Source organism: Ictalurus punctatus, chromosome 1, assembly GCF_001660625.3.
Source record: "Ictalurus punctatus breed USDA103 chromosome 1, Coco_2.0, whole genome shotgun sequence".
NCBI lineage: Eukaryota > Metazoa > Chordata > Actinopteri > Siluriformes > Ictaluridae > Ictalurus > Ictalurus punctatus.
The window spans coordinates 8,256,044-8,280,608 of NC_030416.2; the positions used below are offsets into that span (position 1 = coordinate 8,256,044).

The 24,565-nt window shown below is 38.9% G+C and overlaps 2 protein-coding genes across 2 annotated transcripts; one reads left to right on the forward strand and one right to left on the reverse strand.

The window, feature by feature from the left end:
• Positions 1-977: 977 nt before the first annotated feature.
• Positions 978-12,766, reverse strand: rab13 (RAB13, member RAS oncogene family). Its single transcript, XM_017474347.3, has 8 exons — positions 12,161-12,766; positions 9,846-9,906; positions 7,498-7,558; positions 6,459-6,536; positions 5,969-6,058; positions 5,807-5,872; positions 5,070-5,120; positions 978-2,358 (listed from the first exon to the last, which is right to left on the reverse strand). Exons 1-8 carry the CDS (start codon positions 12,282-12,284, stop codon positions 2,284-2,286), a joined length of 606 nt encoding a protein of 201 aa, XP_017329836.1. The 5' UTR covers positions 12,285-12,766; the 3' UTR covers positions 978-2,283.
• Positions 12,767-16,082: 3,316 nt separating this feature from the next.
• rps27.2 (ribosomal protein S27, isoform 2) lies at positions 16,083-23,948 on the forward strand. Its single transcript, NM_001200158.1, has 4 exons — positions 16,083-16,098; positions 18,067-18,175; positions 18,316-18,426; positions 23,673-23,948. Exons 1-4 carry the CDS (start codon positions 16,093-16,095, stop codon positions 23,699-23,701), a joined length of 255 nt encoding a protein of 84 aa, NP_001187087.1. The 5' UTR covers positions 16,083-16,092; the 3' UTR covers positions 23,702-23,948.
• The last annotated feature ends 617 nt before the right edge of the window (positions 23,949-24,565 follow it).

Below are 24,565 nucleotides of genomic sequence, written 5' to 3' on the forward strand. Positions count from 1 at the left end.
TTGCCCCTAAACATGGAACTTTGAGCAATATTGAGCATTACATTAGGACTTAAGTTCTAAGTCTAAAGCACATGAATGCGCAAAATGTTTATATATGAAGCTTACTTGTACCTGTGCTCTAGAGATCAGTTCTTTCTCCAAAGAGCTAGGTCCATCCTGAGCCGAGATATTGAGGCTGTACACAGCCGTATAACCAAAATTTGCTGTGTGCCATGACACAAAGATGGTTGCTGTGGTTAAACCAAGCAAAATAAAATAAAAATTAAAAACTGATGATTTTGCAATGCCAATACATAGAGGTCATCTCTTAAAAGCCCAAAGCAACCAACTTAGCAATTTCCAGACAACTTGAGATGGAATGTACCCCCCGTAATGTGCTCAATAAAGTCTTGCCAAGGTTGCTGTGGAAGAACTTAATTGGCCTGTACAGAGCCCTGGGCTCCCCCCACTGAACACCATTGGGATGAAATGGAACTTTTGGCCATATAGTATACATATAGTGTCTTAGTAACGTGTTGAGCCACCAGAACAACTGTGTTTTGTCATTGATTTTATAAGTCTTTGGAACTGTACTGGAGGAATGATTGCCATTCTTCCGAAAGATATTCCCTCAATTGGTGTGATGATGATGATGTTGGAGAACCCTGTCTAAAATGTCACTCTAAAACCTCCGATAGGTGTTCATTTGAGTTAAGAGCTAGTGACTGAGAAGGCCATAACATATGATTTACATAATTTTCACATTCATCAAACATTCAGTAACTTGTGTATTCAGAGAATGGGGACATCAAGATAGAAATATTTCATCATAGGATAAAGGTGATCAGTCAGAAGAACTTTGTAGTGGATTTGCAGTGATGTTTGCCTCTAAGGCAACAAGTGGACCCAAATCATCCCAGTAATTATTATTATTACATAATGTGGTAATGGGCTCATATGTTTCCGCTCTACTGAATGACCAATAATCTTGTACGGTATGTAGAAATGTAACTTTATTGTCAGCTTTTATATGCAGTGATCCATACATTCAAACAGAATACAGAGTGGACCAGTTTAACTCGTGATATAATTTGGTAAGACAACCACATATGAAGTGTGACACTTTGAGAATGTAGAAGGATGTCCTCAGACTCGAGAGTTGCAGACGTTTGACAGTTTATTCAAAGCAGCTTAAAATATATCCAGAAAAGACCTGTTTTCTCTGAAAGCAATGAGTGTGAAAAGAGTGAGTTTGTAGTGGGGGTACGCTACGAGTCTACACAGTGCTGTGCTTTATATGCAAAAAAAAAAACAAAAAAAACAAAAGGAAAACACTTTCCTGAACATCACTTTCTCTCACAAACACTTTGGTACAACTTCACTTGCTCAGAACACTCTCTGTAATTCATTATGTCCTTTCTGTATTCATCATCTCAATACTGTTTTTCTAATACTCCCTTGCCAACTTGCCCTTCATGTTTCCTCTTAATTCCCCACAACAGTGATGTGATGCAATTTCATTTTCAACTTAGCAAAAAAAAAAAAAAAAAAAAAAATGCAAATTAAGCTATTTATAAACAGAAGCAATAACATACATATTAAAATATGTTGAAGGAACACGGGCTGTACAACCTGCCAAGAAACTATAACCATACTATTCTAGCTGACAAGGGCAAATGATTTCCAGTCCAAAAATCCACTGTACGTTGTAACCTCCACCCCTTGCGCTGCTGGAAGGAGGTCGGTGAGTCTGGATTAATAATAAACTCTGGGCTAAGTGTAGCGCGTACAACATTATTCTTTCCTTACCACCTCTAAGTCATATTCTTTGACTGGCCTAATTTAACATTTATTTGTTATCTAAAAACCAAATATTTTAACATTTATTTAAATGGATAAACCTTTCAATTGGGGCACCTTTGAAATCGAACGCACTAAAGCTCATTGCTCGGAGGATAGACCACATAAGAGCATTTTAACTAAGCATTCTTACTTACAGATCAACATGAACTGCAGCTGAAATATGAAGGGTGAGAATGTGTTAACACGGCCTAACTCAAACCCAACTACAGAATCACCTGTTGTGATAATGGAATAAACTTGTTACGGTAAATCTTTACAAAAACCTAAAAAATCTCTTATGTATGGTTTATCATTTTTGGTCATTTTATACATTTTTGCTAAAAAATGTCCTATACTTAATAATCCCTCTGTGTGTAATACTGCTTCATTGTAGGAGTGTGCTGGGTCTGGAGTGCCTGGTGATGATGATGATGATGATGATGATGATGATGATGGTGGTGTTTACAACATAAGACACTTGGATGCCTTTTTCTCTGGGGCGGTGCTTGTGAGTCTGACTTCACGGCCAGCTGAGCCCTGTTTAAAAAAACAAAACAAAAAAACAAAAACCTTCAATTAAACACTTTAATTGTTTTTAACTGTTTTATCCCTTTTGAAATACTGCAGGTTGTGTTCCAAATCTTAGACAAAAAAAAATAGGAATGAAGTGTGGCTTCAAATCGACATATTGGTGGAATTATACGAATGATAACTTTACAACACAATATGGCAGAATCTCACAGTACTCAGTCTGTACAGCATTTTCCAGAGTGTTTTTGTGTACACCCCCCCACCGCCCGAAATGTGCAATGCAACTCGCAGAGTTTTTTGTGCTTTTTTGCAGAAAACTGCTTCAATTGGTGGAATCGCATTTGCGTAAAATTCTTCTCAGTGATGTTTGTCGGTAAATGAGACCTTTTAGGTGTACTCATGGTCGACGCACGTTAATCGAAGAGGGCTTTGACAGAATGTGCATTGTGATGAGGTCACATGACATGTCTTGGCCCAAATCTGTGGTCATTTACAAAAATTGCAAACTCCTCCAAATATTGCAGCGTTTGCTTGATTTTGCGTTGATTTCTGTGAACGCAAAATACAGCACAACATTGACAAAGCATATATTCATTAGTTCCTTTAGCCTACTACTATATTTTAAGATGGATTTGTATCCTGATGGGAGGGGTCTTTTCCAGGAAGACAACGTTCCCTACCTACAGGGCATGAGGGTTCTCACTGAATGGTTTGATGACGATGACAATTACGCATTATTATTTGCTATGCCCTTCACAGTCAGCAGACAGCTCTCTCCAGACAGTAGTGAATCATTGAATCATTGTGCATGGTCTTTATTTTTATTTTATAATTATGGTGGTGACTAAAACAGACCACTTGAATGAAAATGCTGGAGAGGCTTTGGGCATACATTTACGAATACCAAAAGATATAAAACATGCTCAAATCGATTTTATATCCAAAGAAAAGTACTACAGTATCTCACAAAAGTAAGTACACCCCTCACATTTTTGTAAATATTTGATTATATCTTTTAATGGGACAACACTGAAGAAATGACACTTTACTACAATGTAAAGTAGTGAGTGTACAGCTTGTATAACAGTGTAAATTTGCTGTCCCCTCAAAATAACTCAACACACAGCCATTAATGTCTAAACCGCTGACAACAAAAGTGACTACACCCCTTTTCCAGCACTGCCCTAACCCTCTTGGGCATGGAGTTCACCAGAGCTTCACAGGTTGCCTCTGGATTCCTCTTCCACTCCTCCATGACGACATCACGGAGCTGGTGGATGTTAGAGACTGTGTATGCTCCTCCACCTTCCGTTTGAGGATGCCCCACAGATGCTCAATAGGGTTTAGGTCTGGAGACATGCTTGGCCAGTCCTTTAGCAAGGCAGTGGTCGTCTTGGAGGTGTGTTTGGGGTCGTGATCATGCTGGAATACTGCCCTGCGGCCCAGTCTCCGAAGGGAGGGGATCGTGCTCTGCTTCAGTATGTCACACTACATGTTGGCATTCATGGTTCCCTCAATGAACTGTAGCTCCCCAGTGCCGGCAGCACTCATGCAGCCCCAGACCATGACACTCCCACCACCATGCTTGACTGTAGGCAAGACACACTTGTCTTTATACTCCTCACCTGGTTGCCGCCACACACGCTTGACACCATCTGAACCAAATAAGTTTATCTTGGTCTCATCAGACCACAGGACATGGTTCCAGTAATCCATGTCCTTAGTCTGCTTGTCTTCAGCAAACTGTTTGTGGGCTTTCTTTTGCATCATCTTTAGAAGAGGCTTCCGTCTGGGACGACAGCCATGCAGACCAATTTGATGCAGTGTGCGGCAGCAATGCTGGCAGCACTCATACGTCTATTTCCCAAAGACAACCTCTGGATATGACGCTGAGCACATGCACTCAACTTCTTTGGTCGACCATGGCGAGGCCTGTTCTGAGTGGAACCTGTCCTGTTAAACTGCAGTATGGTCTTGGCCATGCTACAGCTCAGTGTCAGGGTCTTGGCAATCTTCTTATAGCCTAGGCCATCTTTATGTAGAGCAACAATTCTTTTTTTCAGATCCTCAGAGAGATCTTTGCCATGAGGTGCCATGTTGAACTTCCAGTAACCAGTATGAGGGAGTGTGAGAGCGATGACACCAAATTTAACACACCTGCTCCCCATTCACACCTGAGACCTTGTAAGTCTAACAAGCCACGTGACACGGGGAGGGAAAATGGCTAATTGGGCCCAATTGGACATTTTCACTTAGGGGTGTACTCGCTTTTGTTGGCAGCGGTTTAGACATTAATGGCTGTGTGTTGAGTTATTTTGAGGGGACAGCAAATTTACACTGTTACACAAGCTGTACACTCACTACTTTACATTGTAGCAAAGTGTCATTTCTTCAGTGTTGTTACATGAAAAGATATAATCAAATATTTACAAAAATGTGATGGGTGTACTCACTTTTGTGAGATACTGTAATTGTTTCGATCACATTAAGATACGTTCTGGAGTTTTAGAATGACTTAAAGATACCAGGAATTCATCTACATGTACATTTACTTTATGCAGAACATCACCAATGAGTGAGCCCTGAATAGATGGAATTGATCTACTGTAATTGCAGCAGCTAATGGCTAATCTAAGTGTTGTTAAAAGCATACACATGCTGAAACACAACACTTGGGTAACATATGAACTGTTTGTACAATCAAACAGCAAACTCACCGGCTTTGTGTTAGATTTCACCAAGATATCTCGAGCCAGAGCAATGAAGGACTGCAGAGAGAAGAAATGTGGATGAGAATGCATGATCTTGCACACTTCAATGACAAGGACTATGATGAACAATACCGTTTTTAACTGTATTGTTTTATTTACAGTTAATACAATACGATAAACAGTTAATGACCGATTAATGATGGACGCTTAGTAGTGCCTACTCAGCGTGGCTCAAGGTCCCTTTCCAGAACCTTCACACTAACCGTCCCTCAGTGGTGGAATGAACTTCCAACCTCAATCCGGATCACAGAGTCTGTCACCATCTTCAAAAAAACAGCTAAAGACCCACATCTTCCGTGAGCCCGTAACTAACCCCTAAAACGCCAGCCCCACATCTTTTTTAAAAAAAGGAAAAAAAACAAAACTACTCTGGCTCTTACACCTCTACTCTGCACACTTTGCTTTCCTAGAGCTCAATTAAATGATCTTGTATGGAAGCACTACTTGTATTGTTGTCTGCTTGATCTATCGCTTTGCTTTTATTTCCTCATTCATAAGTCGCTTTGGATAAAAGCGTCTGCTAAATGAATAAATGTAAATGTAATAGGCAGCATCAAGTGATGAAGTCTCAAGTTTCAAGCTATTTAATGATAACACATTATTAATGACATTATTGTCTGACTAAATGTATAAATTCATCAGTTGTGTGTTAACTCGGTATGTAAAAACCGAGTTTGTCTTACCTCCTCAACATTGATGCTTGACTTTGCACTTGTCTCAAAGAACCGAATCCCATGGTCCTTTGCGAGCTTTTGCCAAAAAAAAACAAAAAAACAAAAAAATACACAGTTAGCATATGCATCTGAAGATTAGACTAGAAACTACTCATCACTCACTCGACTTACCTTCTCGCCTATCTCCTTAGACACCTTTCTCTTGGCTTCGATGTCACACTTGTTGCCCAGCAGCATTCGACTCACTCCTGCTGATGCATTCTGGGAAAGGCAGAAAGTGCAGAGGTCTGCTTAGTTCCCTAGCTTCTCAAAGCTTCCAAAAAAAAATTTAGGTACTGCGTGTCCACGTTAAAAGTGTGCAGCAGCAGAGTTTCTCTGCCATATTAATAAAAACTGAAACCACTCCCAGAATAATAAAGCTTGAATTCTGGTTAGACTGGAAGGGTAACCATACAACATATTAATGATATTAATACAGAATACTGTCTGATACTAATTTAATGTAAATAGAAGTCAAAAGGCCAGTTTATAGGCAGCCACCTCACATGATCACAATATTTCCATTAAAAAAAAAACAACAATAAAAAACATGATAGTGTGCACTATATTTATTAAAACACTATACAAAACTACACTAATACAAAAACACTTTCACTCTTACCTCTTTGATACTCTTCATCCAGTTTTGAATGTTCTCAAAGGATTTGTCGTCAGTAATGTCATACACAAGGATGATACCCTGACATAGAAAATAATAAAATTACATGGAATAAGTTGTCAATAATAAATTTTATAGTTATTTTTTTTTTGTTTAAAGCATAATGATGTTATAAGATCGATAAGTCATGATATTAAATAGGAGGGCTAAAATTTTATATCCATCAATAGCTTCACAATGAAGGCTGAACAATGCATTATATCATGAAGTCTCATCAATGACACACACACACAGAGAGAGAGAGAGAGAGAGAGAGAGAGAGAGAGAGAGAGAGAGAGAGAGAGAGAGACAGAAAATGCTACCACTCCCTCCCTGAGAGCACATCCAATTATGTTATTTTGATCTCCCGGCCACGGATGGGTGTGGCATCGCTGGGATCGTGATCTTCGGAAGATAAGGCGAACGCTTTTCTGTTGACACTTCAAAACTGATAGGTCGCAGATAATGTTCTATCATAATTCGGCAAAAACTAAGTACTGTGTATATTCCAGCAATCCATCCATCTTCTATAACGCTTATCCTTTTCAGGGGCACAGGAAGCCTGGAGCCTATCGCAGAAAGCATCGGGCACAAGGTGGGGTACACCCTGGACAGGGTGCCAATCCATCGCAGGGCACAATCACTACTGTGTATATGGATTTTTCTTATTTTTGAAAGACAGGAGGCTTAGCCCTGCTAGTCCATTTATACCAGCTACCCCGGTCTTGAAATGCATTCATAAGAATTTTCAAATCAACAAGCTAAAACTAAACAGTAAATTAGGCTAGGATGGCCATCTAAATTATATAGTACACACTCCAAGTATACTAAGGCAGTGGTGGTTCAGAAGTTAAAGCTCTGGACTACTGATTGAGTGTTTTAGCTGCCACTATTGGACCTCTTTGTTTTTTGATCTTGCACTCTGCTCTATCTCTTCTAAGCCAAGATATGTGATGAAAAGAATTTCACTGCACAGTACATGTGTATAATGCGTGTGTGTTACCATAGCTCCTCTGTAATAAGCTGTAGTGATGGTCTTAAACCTCTCCTGCCCTGCTGTGTCCCTGGGAAATAAGACAATCATAAACATCAACACATGAAATTCATAATCAGAGACTACTAGCAAAGTATTGCATCATATGGACACATGTAAAATCCTTCAGTGCTGAGGTATGACAGCTGGACTCTGTACTATCAGGTGAAGGTACAGCTGACTGTAAAAATGGATCTGCCTTTGCACCTCAGCACACTGATCACATCTGAATCAGTACAAGTGCAGTATATTTCTCATCAGACACAATAATGTTTATGAGGAATTCTTAGCACCAATCTCTACTATCCTTAGACACATTAATACACATTTTACCCCCACAAAAGGTATTTATTCATTTATCTTCAGTAATTGCTGTGCCATGGTTAGAGTCCTGAAATACCTACTCCGGCACGTGAAAGTTTATGAACCCTTTAAAACTTTTCTACATTTCTGCATAAATATGACCTAAAACTGCATCGGATTTTCACTCCTAACAGCAGATAAAGAGAACCAACTTAAACAAATGAGACAAAAATACTACACTTGGTCATTTAGTTACTGAGGAAAATGATCCATCATTACATTTCTGTGAGTGGCAAAAGTATGTGACCCCCTCGTGCAGCAATAACCACAACTAAATGTTTCCCGTAACCGTTGATCAGTCCTGCACGTCGGCTTGGAGGAATTTTAGCCCGTTCCTCGGTACAGAACAGCTTCAACTCTGGGGTGTTGGTGGGCTTCTCACATGAACTGTTTGCTTCAGGACCTTCCACAACATTTCTATTGGATTAAGGTCAGGACTTTCAGGACTCCTAAACATTAACTTTATTCTTCTTTTACCATTCTTTGGTAGAACAACTTATGGGTTTAGGATCGTTGTCTTGCTGTATGACCCACTTTCTCTTCAGATTAATTTCACGAACAGACGTCCTGACATTTTCCTTTAGAATTTGCTGGTATGATTCAGAATTCATCGTTCAGTCAATGATGTGGAGGCGTCCAGGCCCGGATGCGGCAAAACAGGTCCAAACCATGATACTACCACCACCATGTTTCACAGATGGAATAAGGTTCTCATGCTGGAATGCAGTGTTAGAGTGTGACTAATTTCACCATCAAATTAACTGCTAATCCTAGAGGTTCACATACTTTTTCCACTCACAGATAAGTTTATGTAAATAAATAAATGACGAAGTATAACATTTTTGTCTCGTTTGTTTAATTGGGTTCTCTTTTTCTACTTTTAGGACTTGTGTGGAAATTTTAGGTCATATTTATGCAGAAACATACAGAACCCTAAAGGGTTCGCAAACTTTCTAGCACCACTGTACCCATCAAAGTGCTTACCACATTATCTCTTAAACAGCGAAGTAATTCTGAGCAGATTAGTAAACCAAGTTTAATTACAAAGCCTTTTCAAAAACAACAGTAGACAATTGTGTGCTTAAGTTCCATCAAGCTAAAGACAAAAATAAAGCTCAATAGATCCCTATCACCCAACATTCTCCTGTATAAAAAAAAAAAGATCACAAAAGTATGTGAACTACACAACACTAAATAAATGCTCCAAAAAAATTACAGCGCAAAGTATAATGGCTGTACATTACCTAGCAGTTTGTTCAGCAATGTATCTTATGTAGACTTACCGTTACATGCCAAAGAAAAAAAAAGGATGGATCTTTAGACATGTTGTAGAAAGAACTAACGCAACCTATTCCACGGCCTCAAACAACGATGATGAGAAAGCATGATTACTCTTATTTTATAAATAGACTGTGAAACGGTTTAGGAGTGAAACGGTCTTCAAGTAAATATTGTAATCAACAAGAAACCAGTGATGAGCGGCCAGTATAAGTAGAAATGATCCCTGTTTAATGCCAGTGAGGAGTCTAGCAGCTGCATGCTAAATTACCTGCAGGTGAACCAGGCATGACTGACGGAAAATATTCAAGATGAAAAGTGATGAAAGCACGTAGAACTTTTTCCAGATCTCTAAGTAACTAAGTGCTTGTAACTTGGCAATACTACTGAGCTGGAAGAAGCTTTTTTCTCACAACAGTTTACTCATCGGTCAACATTTACGGTTGAATTGCAGCCAGGACTTCAAACTCCAAGTGTATGCTGCTTTCGAGAAAAAAAATATATTCTCAGTGGTATTTTTAGATGATATTTGTGACTTTCTAATGTTTTCTTCACTTAAAAAATGCTGAGAAACTTTGCTCTGAAGCTACTTAAAGACTAGGCCGCATACAGGTTTAGCACAGCAAACGTTTAACGTTGAAATCAGTACACCGTGAGCAGAGGAAGGTCTATCTTACCAGACTTGTAACTTGACTTTCTTCCCTTCAACCTCAATGGTCTTCACTTTAAAGTCAATACCTGTTAGGAGAGGGAGTAAGCAAGTCAGAGAGAGATAGAGATAGAGAGAGAGAGAGAGAGAGAGATAAAAAGTGGTTAACAGAAAGGAAGGATGTGCGGTGAATACAATCCCAAACAGCAAAGATGGGCAGTCAAAAGGAAGCGAAGCTGAGCAGCAGATTAGGAAATCTTTACCAAGAGAATTTTTGTTGTTCTGATAACTATACTCTTGTAAATCTGTTCATTTGTGTCGTGGCGGTTTTCCAAGTAACCTCCTCCTGTGGGACAGGAGGCGAAAACTTAAGAGGAGAGGAAATGAAAGGAAATGGAAGAAAAGGAAAAAGTTCTTTTGATATTTCAGTAAACATGGTGAGAAAACAGGCAGAATAAGAGGTGAACAGAATCCTGACTGGACATTAAACATTGGCATTTTTTTTTTTTAGGTGAGCAAAAGTATCAGAACAGATAGCCTTAAAGAAAAAGAATGTAAATAGCACTAAATATTTGATCGCATATCCCTTGCTTGGTATAACTGCATCAAGCCGGCGACCCACTAACATCAACAAACTGCTGCATTCTTCTTTTCTAGGCTGTGTATTCTGCAGCTTCCTTTAGTTGTTGGTTGTTTTGGGGAGGTTTCTCCCTTCAATCTACTGTTCAGGCAGTGAAGAGGATTCGGGTGATTGACTTGGCCAGTCTAAAACCTTGCACTAACCCTCCCACCACCACCCCCCACGATGAAGTCCTTTGTTATATTGGCAGTGTGTTCTGGGTCATTGTACTGTATGATGAAGTTCCTCCCAATTAGACTGGATGCATTTCTCTATAAACTGGCAGACTGAATGTTTTCGTAAACGTCTGAATTCATTCTGCTGTTACTATCATGAGTCACATCATCAATAAAGATTAGTGAACCTGTTCCAGAAGCAGAAATGCAAGCCCAAGCAATGACACTACCTCCATCATGCTTGACCGATGAGCTCATTTATTTTGGATCATGAGATGATGAGTCTCTCTCTGCATTTTGGCCTTTCCATCACTTTGGTAGAGGTTAATCTTGGTTCCAGAACTTTTTTTAACCCATCTTTGTATTTATTTGCAAATTCCAATCTGGCTTTCTGATTCTTGCTGCTTATGAGTGATTTGCATATTGTTGTATGGCCTCTATATTTCTGAAGTCTTCTTTGAACGGTATCTTCACCCCTGCACTGTGGATGTCATTGGTGTCGTCACTGGCTGTTTTTCGGTTTTTCCTTCACAGCCCACACAATGTTTCCGTCATCAACCGCTGTTGTTTTCCTTGGCCAACCTGTTCCATGTCTGATTGTTACTACACCAGTGGTTTCTTTCTTTCCCAGGACATACCAAATTGTTGCACCGGCTATGCCCAATGCTTGTGCAAAGCCTCTGATCGATTTTTCTCTCTTTTCTTCACTTCAGAATAGCTTGCTTTTCTCCCATAGACAGCTCTCTGGTCTTCGTGTCGGTTTATCCTTTTTAACAACAAAATGCAGTCTTCACAGGCAGAACCCAAGAGTAGAACATTCAGAGCTGTTTAAATGTTTAGAATCGCCTCATCGTCTCTCCTGACTCTCGTATTCATGTTTTGATCTCAAAACCAAAACCAAAAGAAGCGCTCCTGCCATTCCAATACTTTCAGAGAGGACTGTATATTGGAAGGATGCTCTTTCGTTTTCATTTCATGTTTTGTTCAGATACCTTTATTAACTATGTTTTCACTATACATATACACATACACACACATACCCCCTACTAGCTGCAAAGGGATGAAATGTGTTGCAGCTCTGACACCAAAAAGAAAATGGACACCAGAAATACGACGTATGTTCAACTAAAAACTTGGTTCTATATTGTACATGATACCAAAGTGACAACAATAATAAATAATAAATAATAAATCTGTCCTTGTCTGTGTGTGCACGTGAGACAGGAATTATGAAGAGATCAATGAGCAGGAGTTAGTTTTGTCAAGGAAACGTGCTTCATGTTTTGTAAGTAGAAAGTAAAGTGAAAGAAACTGAAGTAGAGATAAATGGCAAGGTGTGTGTGTTTATGGAGAGAAGAAGCTCAACAACAGGCGCGCGCGCTCTCCGCCTCGCAGCTCTGACAATAAGGAATGATATAATGGGGTGACCGGGCTAGTGCTGACATGACTGTTAAACCGGATAGAGAACAGCCCTAAAGGACTCGTTTTACCACACATCGTTAAATCTCACCACCAATAACGACCTTTAGTCGGATACGGCCTACTCACCGATAGTTGATATGTATGTAGAATTAAAATTATCCTCTGCAAAACGGATGATCAGACATGTTTTTCCCACCCCGCTATCACCAATAAGCAGCAATTTAAAGAGGAAGTCGTATTTCTTTGCCATAGTTCTTTGTCCAGAGTATTCGTGGAGTTGAAAAACTTTTTCGGTTCTTCTCTTTTCTCACTCAATTCAGACGCGCTTTAACCTGAGACTGGCTTAACGTCCATTTAGTTCTTCGTCGTTTTCTTTCAGGAGAGAGAGCGAGCGAGAGAGAGAGTGAGAGAGAGAGAGAGAGAGAGAGAGAGAGAGAGAGAGAGAGAGAGCGCCACCGGTAAATTCCGTTTCTCTTCGTTGCTCCTGTTCCTCCAGTTAAAGTTTTGAATTAAACGCAACAGAAAATCACGGACTCACTGACTCTGTCCACTTTTAGTTTAGTTTTTGTCCGGATTCCTCGGCATGTCGCCAGGTTTTCTTCTTCAGTCGAAGGCCATAATCATCCACACACGTACAACGGCAGCGGTTTTCTCCAGAAAGTTTTCCTTTCACCGAGTTCCCGGAGGCTTACGTAGAGAGGGAGAGGCACGGAACTCCATCAGAGGGAGTGATAGAGCACATGAAAGAATCGACTATGAAAGAATGTAACACTAGGGGGCGCGATTTCCTCACGTAGTAACTGCGGGTCCGTACAACGCATGCGCAGTACAAAAGTACTGGCAGTGAAAAGTTTTATTTGAACTCTACACACTTTCTGTAAAAACGAGTTTTAAAATCAGCACTAATCGGTAAAGAGGACGAATATGATGCTCGCTAAACTAAAGTGTGACGATATGTTGAAGTTAAGGTGAACAAATTTATAAGTTCTATGACTGTATAAAGAAGTGGACAACATGACGCCATTCATTCCCAGTGTGTCTTTTTTTGGGGGGGGGGGATCAGCTCCCTAGATCGTGAATTAATATGTAGTGTACATGAGTTTGGGCATTGGTAATGAATCTGTCTCATTACACGTTGGGACTAGTGATGGGAAGTTCGGATCATTTTACTGACTCGGATCTTTGAATGTCGTTCAGCAAAATGAGCGAATATTTTCCCGAGTCATTTCGTTTATTTCAGCAGAATGAAATTAAAATGTTACATGTTAAATTCCCCAACACATCTAGTACGTAGGCAAATGTTGATCACATTTGGAACAAAAAATAAACTATAGGCTAATGCAGCCCAGGCTGAATTATGAGAAACAGAAATGATTAATTAATAGCTTAGCTGGGTCTTCAGGCTATGCAGTCTGTTAGTGCAGTTCTTTTCATAGTGGGGGCCGCCAGGGGGCGCCCGGGGGCCTTCAACAATTTGGTGTGAAAAAGAAATTCTCACTCAGACAAACACACACACACACACACAATAAATTACTAATGTAATGTAATGTAAAGATGTAAGATTTAATTATCAATAAAAAAGGGGATATATTCAGAAGTCTGTATTTTTTATGTGTTTTAAAGACATCTTGCAAAAGGGGGGCCTCGGTCAAATGTTAATGCCATTTGGGGGGCCTTGCCCTGGAAAAGTTTGGGAACCCCTGTGTTAGTTCACCTCATCTCCCGATCCGAGCCGTTCTGTTCTGTAACGTATGTTCCCTGGAAACAGAAATGATTAGTTCACCTCTTGAGTCTTTAGGTTCGAGTCATCTGTTCATCCCGTGACCACCCTATAGGCTGAATGCAGTGGGACTGTGATGTTATAAACGAACGACTTGTCATGTCGTATATCGAACATAAAATAAAGATAAAAAACATTAACGGAAGTACTCATTTGAGAGCTACAATAACAAGCTACTTACATTTGTAGACGAAGTTGGCTGAAAGTTTGTCCCTCTTCTTTTTTTTTTTTTTTTTTATTTGAGAGGCTTCAGAAAATACGACGTCATTTCCAGTAAGGGAACATAGTGAGCATCGATGGTTCCTGGTTTTTGCATTGTGTTGTGGGATTTTTTAAGGAGCGAATGTTCCAGTGCACCACAAGCATTTTGTGAATGAGACAGCCCTTAAAATGGCCGACTCCCTGACCAGTGCAATGACTGCTCATCTAGGTAGCTGGTTTAGACATACCCAGAGTCTGCAAAATACAGACAGTTTGTCCACCTCTCACCAGCGCATATTAGTGATGGACAGTATGTGAACATTCACTATATAAGTGCAACTTAAGATGGCACATTGGCTAACTCAGTATGGCTCAAAGTACAGCATTATTACTTAGTTAATATTTAAATTGCCAAACTGTAGTTGTACAATTTTCACAGGTATATTGATTTTATAGTTGTCAGGAAAAGATTTTAGGTTGCTAAATTAGGTTTAGCTAGCTGACATTATCCATCATTTTAATCAAAGTATAGTAGTATAGTATATATTTATAGTAGCTGATGTAAAGTACCAGCTGAAAATATATGGCTATAAACTTTACACAAAAGTATGGACATATGGACATAGAATCTGTCACCATCTTCAAGAAACAGCTAAAGACCCACCTCTTCTTTGAACACCTAACCAACCCCTAAAAAAACAAACAAACAAAAAAAACTTACTCTGCACACTTTGCTTCTTCTAGACCTCAATTAAAAGATCTTGTATGGTAGCACTACTTGCATTGTTCTCTGCTTGATATATCGCTTTGCTCGTATTTTCTCATTTGTAAGTCGCTTTGGATAAAAGCGTCTGCTAAATGAATGAATGTAAAATCAATAGGGGACATGAGGTCACAAAATTAACAGGATTCATCCTCTGAGGAGCCTGAATATACTCACTAAATTTCATGCACCCAATTGATTTGCGTTGTGTTGGATGAGGGGACAGATGGATAGACATTAAATCTACACCCCACTAGTAGGAAAATGAAGCTGGCCAAAAATCAACATTGATTCACTGTTTGTCTTTTCAATACTGAAAAGCAATGAATTATCAACGTTGATTTAATATTATTTAGCATTGAACATTCAACCTCAACCAAAATGATGATTCTGTTGGAATTTCAACACCGAATCGATTAAGGTGTGTACATGTCTATAATGCACGTCGAGAACGCGACTAAAATAGGAATACTCCACATGTCTTCATTCGATTTGTGTTTTCTTCGATTATGACTTTAGTCGGATTAAGGTCATCAATAATCGCTGTTTACAAAACTTAATTGAAATATCTGGTGATCTAAATCCTTCCCGCTAAAGTGTGTATCTATTTTTTTTGTTGTTGTTGTTTTTTTAAGTGATGAAATTATAATCCCCCTCAATTAAATGTACTATAGTCTTTACAGCATTAATATTCTTTGCTATTTAATATACATTCAGATATCTGAAGAAGCAAAATTAGTAAAATTATGAACAACAACAATAATAATAAACTGAAATCTCAAGCAAATTCGAGGGAGTTTTAAAATGAAAATGGCCACAACATCACTTCCGGAGACGCTAAAACACATTCTGTTGGACTGCAAAAGATATGAGGAGGAAAGAACTGAGCTAGAGATGCAGACTGGAAAACAAAACATGACACTAGAGAACTTGCTGGGGAAACATCTGGGAAAATGCACCGCCCCCTAATAAACTATCTAAAAAATACTGGGATAAGTGAGAGACTTTAGTAATCTAGTATGAATATCTAGTATATAGTTATTTATCTCTTTATTTTCTTTTATTTACGTAGTATTGTTTTGGTATTATTATTTTTTTTTCCATTATATTTTATTTTTCTGCTAATCTACTGCCCACACTCCAGTCCAGTAGGTGGCGGTAATGCACCTTTAGCTGGTTTGCCAACCGACATTAAAACAACAGGAAGAAGAAGAAGCCATTACTTCCGGCCCCTGCGCTCGAGCCCCGTCGATATGAGCTACGTGTTTCCGGCTAATCTCCCCCCTTTTCACCGCGGCCTCATACGCCAACAACATGCCTGTAAGTGCGGGATGAAACCACGACGTCAATTTAAAGTTTAAAAACTCTTTCCTGTCCGGTCTGTTTAGTCGGGTCGGTAAATGTAGTACTGTGTTATCCTCCGACGTTAACTCTGCCTTCCGTGTGATGGAGGAAAATAGGTTTAGTTTGAAGTTAGCCTCGGAAGTCTGCGAGCGACAACATGGCCGCGTTCATGAGCGCTTAACGCGTGGCAGAGAAACCCACATCGGATACAGTTATCCGTTTTGTCTGTGCGTGTGTCTGTGTGTTAACGACGGAAAGATTAAGGAGTTGTTTATTGCTGTCGAAACACTCGCTGTAATAGTCAGACCGTCCATAGAAGATCCGTTGAGTCCCCTAAACTGTGCCTCGCTTTGTGTTTGGGGGACTTGTGGAAGCTTCTCGGATGATTAGCTGTCATATCGTGTCTGTGTGTGTGGGCGGCTTTATTAATGACATGTCGGATATCTAGCATTATAATTCTAACTTCTAATTCTAACATTCTAATCGATACACGTTAGCAGATGTTCGACCTGATCATCATAACCTGGGCCGAGTTAATCAGAAGTATCACAGCACAAAGTCCTATGTGAAATGGTAGAGCATGTTGAATACTTTCCTCTGTCAAGGGAAATTGTGACCCCTGACCGGTTAATCACACCACATTCATCAGCTTCCTGGACAAATTATACTCCAGACTGATTACCCAGAGGAACCTGATTTGATTAGGGACTCCTCACCACCTTCATCCCAGTGTAGGGGTGTAACACAGGGTATATCTATAGCTATGTGTATCTGTTAATTCAGGTTCCTTTTCCTATCTGTATTCGGGTTAAACCCGAAATGAGTGAAGACCTATGCTGTTTTTTCTGACTAGGTTTACATGGACAGCCGTAATCGAGTTATTGACCTTATTCTGAATAATAATATAGTGATTAAGTTGTTTACATGAGTTGCTTTTAGAATATTCCTTTCATGTCCTTGTTTTACATGTTATAGAACGTAGAGCACACGTCATTACGTCCCCATGCGACGCCGTCCGACGTTCCCTTCAGAATTTCACGTATCAACGTACAGTTTGTCTTCGTTATGGTACCGTATACAGTTTTGGGTGTCTCATTTTTTTTTATTTAACGAAAGCTTCAAGTGCGGTTAATTATTTGTCATGCTATACATGCAAATACAAATTTTCCAGCAACAGACCTCCTCTGTACTTTAATTCGGCAACGTTTCATTCATGCCAACGCGACACCTACTCTGATTGAGAAACTACCATATAAACAGCGATTATTTATGACCTTAATCCAGCTAAAGTCATACTCAGAGTAAACACAAATGGAATTAAGACGTGTGGAGTATTCCTGTTTTAGTCGCATTATCGAAGTGCATTACAGACATGTACACACCTTAATCACACTATTAACGTTGAGTTTTCACCGCATTTTGCGGCAGGACACATGCGCACATGGTGGTGGTCAACCGTTTGACGGCAAACAACAGAGCACGGCTGCGTCCGAAACCGTGTACTTGCTTGCTACTGTATATAGTAGGTGAAATACATGTATTTCGGCTACTGTATGGATGGTAAGTACGCGGTTTGGGACGCAGCCCACGGCTTCAAGCAGTTGTCTATTAGCACGTGTAGCATGACAAATAATTAACCGCACTTGAAGCCTTCGTAAAAATTAAACAAACACCCAAAACTGTATACGGTACCATAACCAAGGCCAATTCTATGTCGATACGTGGAATTCTGGAGGAAACGTAATGACGTGTGCTGTTAATCGATCTATGTTCTATAACACATAAAACAGGAACATGAAACGAATATTCTGAAAGCAACTCATGTAAACACCTTAATCAGAATGTTGTCGTATTCAGAATAAGATCAATAATTAGATTATTGCTGTCAATGTAAACGTAGTGTATAATGCACTCTGATAACGCTCTGTCATTTTAACTTCATAGCTGGCGAAAGATTTGCTGCATCCGACCGCAGAGGAGGAGAGGAGGCGGCACAAGAAGAAGCGGCTCGTCCAGAGCCCAAACTCTTACTTCATGGATGTCAAATGTCCAGGTAACGTCAACTGTTCGAACATGCATCTTATTTTGAAGCAGTGTGCGAGAAGCGCGTTTTGAAGTTCACCCAAGATGAATACGTGCCGGTTTGTTGGCTCGTATCCTGCACTGAATCTGCTTTGTCCTGTGTGCCTGCAGGTTGCTATAAGATCACCACAGTGTTCAGTCATGCTCAGACAGTGGTGTTGTGCGTAGGATGCTCCACAGTGCTGTGTCAACCTACCGGAGGAAAAGCACGCCTCACAGAAGGTACGGCACTTCAACATGCGTATAACGCATGCTGAAACATAAAACGACTTCAGGCTCGTGAACGCATCAAAATGCGGACGTGGCAACACTGCAGTATCACGACTGCTGCGCTGTACATGCACTTTTTCTGCCCCTGGTGGTGATGGGTATCTTGACGTACCATTGAGTGAAATTGAGTGTACTGCCGGTGGAGTTGCAGCGATTCTTCTTCCGTGGTCTCGGATGGTTTCAGTACTTTAGCTTATTTTACTTTACGTAGCTAGCATATAGCCTACTAAAGCTATTTACTGGTTTGACAGGTTCGTTTGCAAGCCTTGTCATAGACAGATGCCTGGTGAGTTCAGTGTTCATGGCAAAAGGAGAGAAAAATTGTGATATTGCTGCCAGATGCAGTGTGTATGAAGTGAGTGCGCTATAGCTAGAGGTCGACCGATTGATCAGTTTTGCCGATTAATTGGCACAGATATTCGGATTGCTGGAGCTATTGGTTATCAGCAAAAATCCACAGCGATAGTTTTTCCCGGTTGCATCCGTTTGGGGGAGCGTTGGAGAACGGTCCGCTGTCGTTAAACAATATGAGCGCGGCCTCCAGGGGCGAGATAAAAACTCTCACTGACTAATTTTGTGGTGTTTGAAGTTTTGGATGTCTCTCTTTTGGTTCTTTGGTGTGATACTTTTTGGTTAAGTTTGGAGGTGTATCCTTTATTTACTTTATTAATAGTTAATATATACTAATTTATATTTATTTCATTTAAGTGTAGTACATATTCATGGCATGGACACTTCTGTTTATTTTTGTAATAAGCAATAATAAAGTTTAGCAATATTTTACTTTTAGTGTTATGGTTTCATTTGGTATCAATTTTAGAAGTTATCGTCTCAGCAGGTACTCCCCAACTTGGTTATCAGTATCTGTTTAGTCCACTATTGGTCGACCTCTAGTTCTAGCATCTAAAATGTGAGCTCCATTTACTCCTGTTTACAGTGCAGCAAGCTTCAGCTGAATTCCAGCTATGGCAGTCTTAATCCTTCGATCTTCTCTGTAAGTTTAGATTCCCAGGCTGTGGAAGGTGCTAGGTGGTCCTCATGGCACTTGCTGTTTACTCTCATTTCTTTTACATTTCTTGTACTAGGTACAGTTTGAGAATTACAGCACATCGTTAAGTGTTTTTTATTCCTCTTTTACCGTAGCATTTTGTCAGTGATTACAATTTAACATTAGTGATGTACTTTTTTTTTTTTTTAAATCAGGTTTTAGTTATATCTTTTTATTGTTTAATGTCCACAGAACATTTGACTATTTCTTATGTTAAAGCAGCTTTAAACAGTCATTCCCTCTCCTCAGATTCTGGGGTTTTCTCCCCCCTCTCGGAAGTATATGAGAGGGGGAAAAAATGTAGGTTGTCATGTTAAAAAGAAACTTCAAAGCCCGTGTGTGTGTGTGTGTGTGTGTGTAATTAATTAATAAATAAATATAAAATATACACACACTCACTCCAGCCACAATGGTTTTTGTTATATTACCTTGGTATGTTAGGAATGAAAAACTTTCTATTCCTATTGTAAATTTCCTTAAATCTGCCCACTGACCTTTTTCTCCCCCACTCTCACTCCATTGTGATCATTGTTCGTGCAGCAATTTCCACTAAAATAACTTGTGAAACATGCAATGGTGGATAAATAAATTTCTAGTGTGAAAGCAGACCTAACTACATACTGCACTTTATTACATGAAAGACAAGTGCTTTAAAATACTTGGTCTGTTGAATCCTGGGTTGAAATCCTCAATCATCGCATTGCTACAATTTGACCCTCATTAGCCCGTCACAATAACTACTTTTGTTGGACGATATATCGTTCCAGAAATAATTGTGCTAGACGATAGTCTTTTTAAGACCGTTTTATGCTGCTGATATAATGGTAATATAATAGCATCATTATGCATGTACACCCTTTCAAAGAGCAATGAATTTTTAATTTTCAAGAGTAGAGCTGCAGCAACTAATCGATAATAATCGATTATGAAAGTCGTTGTCAACGAATCTCATTCTCGATCTACTCACTGTTACTTCTCTTCCGAAAACACGCTTCGGAGAGTAAATACTAAAGTTGTGTCTCAAATGATGTACTATACACTTACACTATGCACTGTGTACTCTACCGTCTAGTGTATGAATTTTAGAAAGGTAATATCGTCTCAAATGGAACACTAACGTTTTTTTCTTACCGGAAGTATAAGCCGCTTCCTAGTCGACGGTGCATTAAGTCATGCGCACGTAATGTGACGCCGCTAGCTTTAGCAGATACCCAGAGTCAACGATAATGACTTTCTTCAGTTTACTGTTTATATACTTACTTTATTTTATGTATAATTATTTATGCATTGTTTTTCATGGATGCACAAAAAGCACTGAATTAAACGACAGTCCTAAATTAATATAATATTCTGGTGTCTGTGTGTATTGGGTTATTTTCAGTCTTATATAATTGGACAAACAGTTGTGTAAAGTTTTAGTCTGAAGTTTATATGTGTAACACTCAGTTGGTGGATTTTATTTTAAATGAACAACAAAAATGGTTCTGAAACTTTGCCCCATCTGAATAATTGAAAAAATAAGCGGCCAACTAATCCATTATGAAAATAATCGTTCGTTGCTATTTAAGAGTATTCAGACGTTGGAATTGGAACGTCACACATATTAACATCAATATTTTGTCATGTCATATTTTATGAATGTTAGTCTGTTTTTATTCTGACTAAAATGGCATTGAATATCAGTCAACTGCATTTTAATTGATGAGGAAAATGCAAAAATTACACCAAATATTCACACATTTTATGCATTAATTTTAACAAAAATGTGATAACTGCCCTTGTTTGGAAAACCTGATCTTGTGAAATATCTCAATGATTGTAATGCTATGCTGTGAATTCTTTATACTTCAGGTGTTCATTGTCCGTGTTTTAGTGCGTTGTTACAGGAGGAGTGTATTCACAGCCTGACCATTCTACCTAGTGCCTTGCTTAAGTTCAAGTTCACTTGTGCGTTGCGGTGCGTGTAATTATGTGCACAAGCAACTTATAATATTGTCATATTGCAAGTTGTAACTACTGTGTTGTGTAGATGTCTGGTTAATCTCATAATTGTATAGGATACGTTCGGGTGAGTTAATTAACCTGCTAGTAAAGCGCTTCAGTTTACTGCTGTTCATTCACTGTTCATCTCCGGATCACGCAGCTTAAGTGGCTCAATCCTGACTGGATTATTTGAAACACGAACTATTCTTTCTAGCCTTCTTCAAAAACCTTGTTGGTGTACTGCGTGTAATTGTTTCAACAGTATGTTTTAATTTGCATCGGTGCCACTGCTTGCTACGCATCTTAAATTCTTAATTTTTTGCTTTCAAATGTGAATTTTTATCTTAAATTCGACGAATATTTCACAGCCCTAGAGCAGACATGAGGACAGGAGCAGCAGGAATAGCTAAAATGTTGGTGACGTTCATTCGTATGTAAACAAATTCACATGTAAACACAACGGGCAATGTTGAGGTCAGCAAAAGTGATCGGTCATGTCCATGTATTGTAGGATAAGCCGATAACGTGAGTATTGTGACAGGAGTAGTCCTCCTCAAGAAATCCCGAATCCTCATCAGGAATCTGTGAATATGTATGAGACCCACCCAGTTCCCCTGGTAAAACCCGTGAGGCCATTTGCTTGTTGCTTGATGGACTCGTATGTTTGATGCTAACCCAGCTTCCCCTTGTTTTTAACCCTAGTTTGGGGTCTATGACCCCATTTGAACTTTTGGTTAATAAACATGGTTCCCTTCGTCTCAGTCGTATAAGATTTTGTATTTTTTCCCCTACATTATCAATCTACACACAATATCTGGGCTTGATTTGGTTGTTCTGAAGGTATGTTAAAAAAAAAATAAAAGGAGTCACACTCATGGTGTTTGGGGTCATATTGACCCCACATTGAAAATGAATTGGAAATGCGATAAAATATGATTATTATTATTTTTTTTTTCTCTCCATTTGTCAAATTAAATCAACAAATCTGGCCTAAATTTGAAAATTTCCACACAGAAATGAAAGCCTGGTACTAGAGCACAAATGCAGTGTAGAGCAGACATGCGCTCTCTCACACACTCACTCACACACTCACTCACACACACAGGCTGACTGCCACAGAGATTATTTGTATGGTTTTTGGCAAATAAAAATGCAGAACATGGATATGAAGGGGTGAGACCTAATACGCACAGTGTTCACTCTTCACTCCTGTTCATTTTTCCATATTGTTGTTGGTTTTATTGACACATTTTAATTAATTTATTCTAAAATAAATAAATACTTTAGAATTTTTTTGTATTTGGTTCATTAAAATAAGTATGTTTCTACAATCTGACTCCTAAGTCTTGTCTTTTAGGTGTCTTATGTGGCTTTTTTTTTTTGGTCAAATTTCTGTGGCATTTTGTAAAAACAGACACTTCAAAAGCTACAAAAACATTCTAACATTTGAAAGAATATTTTATGTTTTTATAATGTTTATATATGTAAATATTCACACACAAATTCACGCAATGTTTGTTGTGTTGGGAGCAATTGGTCACATCCAGAAAAATGAATGGCTCTCTATGGCCCTGTGCTGGATATATATGGTCAGAACACTTTCTTTCTGAAAATGTAATTCCTATAGGTTTTTTTCTCACCAGCAGATGGCAGAATTCTGCTCCTAACACCTAGATCAATATCCAGAAACAACTTGTATTTAATTTAGATAACCATGAAAGTAATAATTTTTTTTCATAAAATTGTAAGAATTTCAAATGCAAGCTAATGGTGTAGTTGAGGAATTTTGTGGTAAATAGGTATAAAAAAAAAAAGTACTTATCTCCCAAAACACAATATAAATGTATAGATGAGAAGTAAATTTTATATATGTGTGTGTATGTATGTATGTATGTATATATATATATATATATATATATATATATATATATATATATATATATATATATATATATATATATATATATATATATATATATAAAATTTGTATTAAATTTATTTTTCTTTTCAAACACTCAAATGTTTGGGGTCCTATAGACCTCAGACACCATGAGCGTAAACAGGAAATGAGGATAATATAAGTGTTAAATGAATATGGAGTTTTCTTTGTCCTGTTATGTCATTTTGTGAACTGAGAGCGAGTTCTTAAACATGTCTCTGTCTGCAGGATGCTCTTTCAGGAGAAAGCAGCATTAGTCTCTCAAGGACCTGCTTGCAAAGGATATGGGAGACCAAAGAAGAGAAATGGGATTGGCCAAAGGCTTTACAGTACCCAGGATGAACCCACACCTGAAGTCAAGTTAAAGGTTGTGTAGATGGGGGTAAAGGGCCTCGGCATGGAGCTAAAATCTGATTTGTACTCTGTTGGATTAAGGCCTCATTGTAACTCATGACTGCCAAACCTGTTTCTCACTTTAAATCCCAAATAAAGGTTTTTTCATTATGTTGGATCTTTTATTTACATTTGCGGCATTTGGCAGGCGCCCTTATCCTTATCTCATTTATACATCTGAGCAGTTGAGGGTTAAGGGCCTTGGTCAAGTGCCCAACAGTGGCAGCTTGTCAGTGCTGGGATTTGAACTCATGGCCTTCTGATCAGTAGTCCAATGTCTCAATTTAACATGTTTTTAGAGCAAGTAAACTTTAATGCGAAATACAGGGCAGTTGTAGGAACAGGGTTATGAAAACATCGCAAGTTAAGTCTGAAACATAATTTTGTAATCTTTCATGTCCTCCATTCTGTTCAATTTTATTTGTATAGTGCTTTTAACAGTGGACATTTGTCACAAAGCAGCCTTACAGAAATGTATCATTTCCAGATATAAATTTTAAATTTATACCCCATGAGCAAGCCAGAGGTGACGGTGGCAAAAAAAAACCTCCAAGATGACATGAAGAAACCTTGAGAGGAACCAGACTCCAAAGGGAACCTCATGTGGGTGACCGTGTTGTGCTATTGTAAATAAGTTCCCATCTATAACTGTGCTCTATAGTCAGAAAGTGCGATTGTGTAACCATGAGCTTATGAGCAACAGTGTTGGGTAAATTACTCAAAAATGT

Coding starts and splice junctions, on each gene's coding strand:
- rps27.2 (NM_001200158.1), top strand. Junction 18,176..18,315: donor CATGGATGTCAAATGTCCAG/GTAACGTCAACT, acceptor GTGTGCCTGCAG/GTTGCTATAAGATCACCACA. Junction 18,427..23,672: donor AAAAGCACGCCTCACAGAAG/GTACGGCACTTC, acceptor CTCTGTCTGCAG/GATGCTCTTTCAGGAGAAAG.
- rab13 (XM_017474347.3), bottom strand. CDS start 12,284: ATGGCAAAGAAATACGACTTCCTCTTTAAATTGCTGCTTATTGGTGAT. Junction 6,059..6,458: donor GGATGAAGAGTATCAAAGAG/GTAAGAGTGAAA, acceptor TGCCTTTCCCAG/AATGCATCAGCAGGAGTGAG. Junction 2,359..5,069: donor TGAAATCTAACACAAAGCCG/GTGAGTTTGCTG, acceptor TTTTTTAAACAG/GGCTCAGCTGGCCGTGAAGT.